The sequence below is a fragment of the Olea europaea genome, chromosome 12 (assembly GCF_002742605.1).
Source record: "Olea europaea var. sylvestris chromosome 12, O_europaea_v1, whole genome shotgun sequence".
Lineage (NCBI taxonomy): Eukaryota > Viridiplantae > Streptophyta > Magnoliopsida > Lamiales > Oleaceae > Olea > Olea europaea.
The window spans coordinates 26,687,308-26,692,883 of NC_036248.1; the positions used below are offsets into that span (position 1 = coordinate 26,687,308).

The 5,576-nt window shown below is 35.0% G+C and overlaps 1 protein-coding gene across 1 annotated transcript; it reads right to left on the bottom strand.

Moving 5' to 3' along the window:
• Window positions 1-4: 4 nt before the first annotated feature.
• Window positions 5-4,805, bottom strand: LOC111406218 (heparan-alpha-glucosaminide N-acetyltransferase-like). Its single transcript, XM_023035502.1, has 8 exons — window positions 4,170-4,805; window positions 3,361-3,498; window positions 3,004-3,085; window positions 2,681-2,757; window positions 2,376-2,482; window positions 454-568; window positions 230-346; window positions 5-136 (listed from the first exon to the last, which is right to left on the bottom strand). The coding sequence occupies exons 1-8, from the start codon at window positions 4,392-4,394 to the stop codon at window positions 5-7; spliced, it is 993 nt and encodes a 330-aa protein (XP_022891270.1). The 5' UTR covers window positions 4,395-4,805.
• Between the last annotated feature and the right edge of the window lie 771 nt (window positions 4,806-5,576).

The window sequence follows — 5,576 nt, forward strand, 5'->3', positions numbered from 1 at the left end:
AGAATCAATTGTGTTGAACTACAAAGGAAAATAAATGTGCAAACCTTAAAATCCCTTCAGGGTCAAAAGGGGCTTGGCACCATGAAGGAGCATCAGGCGGAAGTGGACCATAATCTGGGGAGTTGATACTACATTGCTACAACGAAAAATATGACATTCAGAATCAAAGGAATGGAAAATAAATGTTGAAACAAACATCGATTAAAACTCCCAAGAAAAAGAAACATACTTTTGTGCGTGCATAGATTGGCCTTCTATATAAGTGATGAATACCCAAAATTTTGCGATCGATCATACCAACAGCATTACATGCTGGTCCAGTGTCTCCATGTACACCACATTTCACCTTCAACAGGAACCAATAATGTCAAAATACTTTGCCATAGCATTTTCAGAAATAAGTTGTCGCCCACAATTCTTAAGCCAAATACCAAATTACAATGGAAAACCTACCGAGTATACTTTTGCAGAAGAAGATGCTTCAATTGGAATCTGATACTCCCAGTCAGGAACATACAAACCATATAGCAACAGAAGATACAAGGCAGTAAGCATCAACACCACAACCCTGGATATATGGAAAAGGGAAGCTTCAGTAAAATATAAGACTTGTAGATACAGGCGACAAGTGAATGGATCAAACATAAAACACATTTTATTTACAGTCCAGATTCCAACATCTCCCTAACAAATGTGTTGAGACTCTTTCTGAGAGCTGAAGATTTCCATTGACATATTTCTAATTGCGATTTGGAATAAGGCTTAGATTGTTATTGCTGGATCTGATATTTGGAATGTGGAAATTATATTGTACTCAGGTATAATAACAATCCTCGAAGCAGTATGGTAGAATCATTCAATTGTAGGAATTCAAGAAAGTAAATAATTACTTTATTTCAAGGAATAGCACAGACTGAAATGATTCATTTTCTGTATGGTGTCTGTTTATGACAAAATATTCCTCCATGGGTCTTGGTCTCTTCAATTGTAACTCATAGCACAAGGTAAAATGGCATCTAATCTCACATTACTGCATTATTAGTAACTCATTTATTGTAAGATTATTTCTGTGCAGAAATCTGATATGTCCTTCTCTGGTTCTTAGCACTCCTCTTCTGATGAAACCTCCCAATGCAGGAATTGGCATACAAATTGATTCTAGTAAATGTTGTCCAATAATAGAGATTTCTACTTCGTAATTGTAACTATAAGCCAGCTATTTTACTTAAAATGTACCTATATGCTTAGACATATTCTTTAGAATATGAATTTGCTATATGCTGTCACTTGTCATGCTCGGAAGAAGTCCTTCAAATTTTAAGAACTTCCTGAGCCATAACGATCTAATCTATACCCTTCAAACAAATATTTACCAGGGATTCTGAATACGAAACTTGGTCATTACTAGACAAGTATGAGTTAAACTTTTAACCCACACAAAATAAATCGCAAAGAAAAATATGTAAATTCCTTCATCCGTTGTGTGCATCTCACCAAGCAGAATCAGATTTGCATATTCTGCAGAAGAGCCTTTTTGGGGCTTCCCATACCAATAACTCTTAACTGCTTATATGCCCAAGCTTGCAGATTTGAGAAGACTAAACAAAAAGCCCAGTAGATTGGCTCATCTACATCACCTTTGATTTCATCATTAGAAAACTTAAATCTTCCACAGCATAGGCAGGGAAAAGATGTCAAGTTCTATATTACAACACAAGTTTAGAACCCAGTCCTAATCAATTTTCCAGATATCTCACAGCAAGTAAAGATTCTGAATTTTGTTCATCAAACTTCTAACTTTTCCTTACAAGTCACCTTTGTTCTTTTCCTTTCTTCCCCAGTTATACATCAAATTAACAGGATGTATACTGCCATAAAGTTCATTCCAAGCATGCAAAAGGTAATGGTCTGCCTTCATTTCTCAGGAAGGCAGACCCTATATAAAAGATTAATCTGATTCAGATGGATTTATCTAAGCTGCTATATTTTTTGAACCCTAAACCAGTAAGCTAAAAGTTGAAGTAACCCCTCCAAGGGGAATTCAATGCATACATTCAAAAGCAGTTGTTATTTTCTTCTTCACTTCTTTACACACTCAGTAAGGCAGCATATAAAATTTTGTCTTAAAAGATGATTACGCGCAGTTCATAGGTTTTCTACAAGTATCGTCATCAGTTCACAAGATGAAGTAACATGCGTCACCCCTGGAGATGCAATTCATTCCACTAAGAAGAAGCCAATCGTTTATCCAATTGCAAAATCAGTCTCCATTAGTTATTCCACTTGATTCTTTCAACGTGGATACAGCTTTGCAAGAGACATCCAAATACAATAATCTTCAACACTGTCAAAATACACGAATTTTGGAAACTTACCACTGCCTTCGATATTTCTTCAGCAAAGATAATTCTGAATTAACTTTGGCATCGTTTCTAAGCCAAATTTCACATGCCGCTACAAGAAAATATGCTATTGCGATTCTCTGTAAGGAAAAAAATCAAAAAGGAAAAATAAACCATAATTCACACACTTCAAAGAATAATATAAAAAATTACATAAACTAAAGAATTTTCATACTATACGTAGCTAAAAGAAATTTATAAACACACTCGATTTTTATATATAGACTATAAATTGTGTTCCGTTGAAGATGACTGAGAAAATAATTTGTGATGCATACCTGCAATATACCCATCCACCTGATTTGATACATGTCCACACCATATGTTAGGTTATTAATTCCATGAAAATAGCCACCTGTACATTTTAGAAGTGAATGTACGTGGTGTAAATTTTAAAGAATAGATGAAGTGCAAAAGATGATAGATGACATGCTCACTAAAGAAATTCTAGTAAAGACGCAAGTAAAAAATAAGAAAGACATAAATATTACTAAGAATCTTGTAAATAAATTACTTCCCAAGAAACTCTTGTATCAAGTCATCATCATCATATAGCAATTCGAAAGATTAATATCATAATGCACGAGTTGGAGAAAAATACCTTGGAGAAAAACACCCAGGGTTAAAAGCTTTAGGGCTCGTAACATTGCTTTTTTCGATGCAGCACCTCTGCAAGTCAAGTTCTGGAAAAAGAATGGTACACAGTAACATTAAGAGCATCTATAGACATCACTGAAAAAACAAATATAACACCAGCTGCATTCCGGAGCTGGTAAAACTATAACATAAATGATGTAATCAAATGAATTCCAGTAGAAATTCTGTAAAATGTTGCAAAAAGACTGTGTTTTACCTAAAACTCAGGTAAGCAGCAGTAGCTGCTTCTACAGAGTAAAGGGGGGTAATAAGGCAAAAATCTAAAGGAAGTCTTACTGTTTTCTTAAGAACAAACAAGTACCTTGTATGCTAGTCCAAGAGATATGCCAACCATAAAGAGAAAAAATGGCATCACAAAATCTGCCAATGTTAAACCATTCCACGGTGAATGATTGATAGCAGGAAAGAATCCACCAGCATTATCAACAAGTATCATCAACTGCATCATAAGTGAAACAATATGGTAAATATTTTGAATTAAGAAATAGATTATTCTTTCCATGCACAGATTATAGATCTCATTCATGTTTTTCCTCTTTTTTTTTTTTGGTCGGTAAATAAAATATGTACATATCAAACGTTTTTTACAAGTACTCCGGCATACCCAGCTTAGATCAAAAGGATGTACTAATGAATCCAAAAAAACTAATGACCTAAAGCTAAGGACTCAAAATGGATCAAAACATGATAATACAATTTTCCACCTAAAGAAATCATGATCTATAACTTCATTACTTCCCATCATTCATCCTTCCCTACACTCTCAGATCGCAAATAAGTTACCAGCCAGCATTTATTACTTATTAATTTTTTCTTTCCTAATGCATTAATGATCTTTACCAAGAAACTTGATTATATAGTTTCCTTATGTTAATAACTTCTATAACATATAAGATCCCGCTATGATCCTTTATTTTAATATTCTCGCTATGCATAAAATGGCTCGTCTTTCTCTCTACAGTATTCTAATGGCAACATAGATGGCTGATGCACTTTGACCCTAAATGCTACAATTAGTATCCTACACTGCCTACACACACAAATTAATAGACCTCAAAGAAATCTGAAGATGCAGGCAGATGAATTAGTAGTGTGTAGATGGAAAGTTACCGCGACTGTAAACCCCCGGAAAATATCGAGGGAGACAAGGCGAGTGGTTCCAGAGGCAGATGGTATACATCTAGAGGCGGCATTGCGACCCAATATAGGAGAAGAAGACGAATCAAGTTCTGATAAAGCGGATTCAACATCATCCCTACCCTCAATGCGCAAAATACACTTGTTTCCTTGCAGATGTGGATTTATATTTTCTTTGATCAATTGGTAGGAACCCATGACTGCGGATACACACACACAATCTTCCCTTGCTATTCACAAAAATTTATATTATTGAATCCTGGACTCCCTTACCTTACCTTACCCCAGCATTAATTTCAATCCACCACAGGACAAGCGTACGAGCATTATTTATCATCACCCACCACCAAATCAGAGATTTAAATGCTGCAGAACTTACGAAAATCTTCTTGTTTGATTCCTAATCAAACCTACTTACTACTACTTCGTACACTGCATTGGCGAGAAAATAGGCGGAAATTTTGGGAAGATATATTCAAACTCCTATGCCAAATCAAATCATCAATTAATGAAAAGAAATTAAGAGCATTTGGAATTGGAACAACTCTAAAACTGCAAGAAATAATGATGTGATCTTTCTTTTGCAAATATACGTTATTTTAAACTTTATATAGACATTTATGGTAGGCAATAGGCATAAGTAATATTCCAATCTCCAAAATTTGTTCACCGCCTTGCTTTTTTTTATTTATCCTACTCTAAATTTTGATATCTATCTTAATCGCACTTCACATTTTTACTTACACCTGTCCTATCACTTTCCTAGTGGAGTTTGCTTTTTTGTCCGTGTACCAATTTTCTTTTTATTCCATGGCTGTAAATACCATTTTTCCTCGTCGACATTGAACTACCTAATCAACCGTCACCATCTTTAGTAGTTAATTGTGGTTAGCAGGTCGGTTGGCTTACATGCATTGTTTATCGAAGCCTACACGTCAAACCCAAAACGAAAAGAAAGAATGATGTAAGCCAATACCAATGGTGTTCGAACACACTAAATTTTCAGTGGGATGAACACACCACATCAACAAAATGCCAAGGTTAGGAGTGGGCACTTTTTCTCAGAATCGGTGGAATCGGACCGGAACCGTTTAGAACCGATCGGTTCGGTTCCGGATCTTCTAAAAAATAATTTGATTTCGGGACAAGTTTTTAAGAACCGACCGATTCCGGTCTAGTTCTTGGTTCTAGTATGAGAACCGCGGGAACCAGACGGTCCTTATTGGATTTTATTTTATTTTTTTGGTAAAATATATAACTTAATCTCTAACACTTTTATAAAAAATAACTGGGTTCTTTCTTAATTTTAGACTCAACACTTTCCTTCTTCTCTTTGATTCTTTCATTGTCTCTTCTTATAATTCTTTGATTAATTGATTT

Excerpts from the sequence above, each read along its gene's own strand:
- LOC111406218 (XM_023035502.1), bottom strand. The coding sequence starts at position 4,394 with ATGGGTTCCTACCAATTGATCAAAGAAAATATAAATCCACATCTGCAA. Across the intron at positions 2,758-3,003 it reads CCTGGGTGTTTTTCTCCAAG|GTGGCTATTTTCATGGAATT; the intron begins GTATTTTTCTCC and ends TAAAATGTACAG. Across the intron at positions 569-2,375 it reads AAGAAATATCGAAGGCAGTG|GGTTGTGGTGTTGATGCTTA; the intron begins GTAAGTTTCCAA and ends CCATATATCCAG.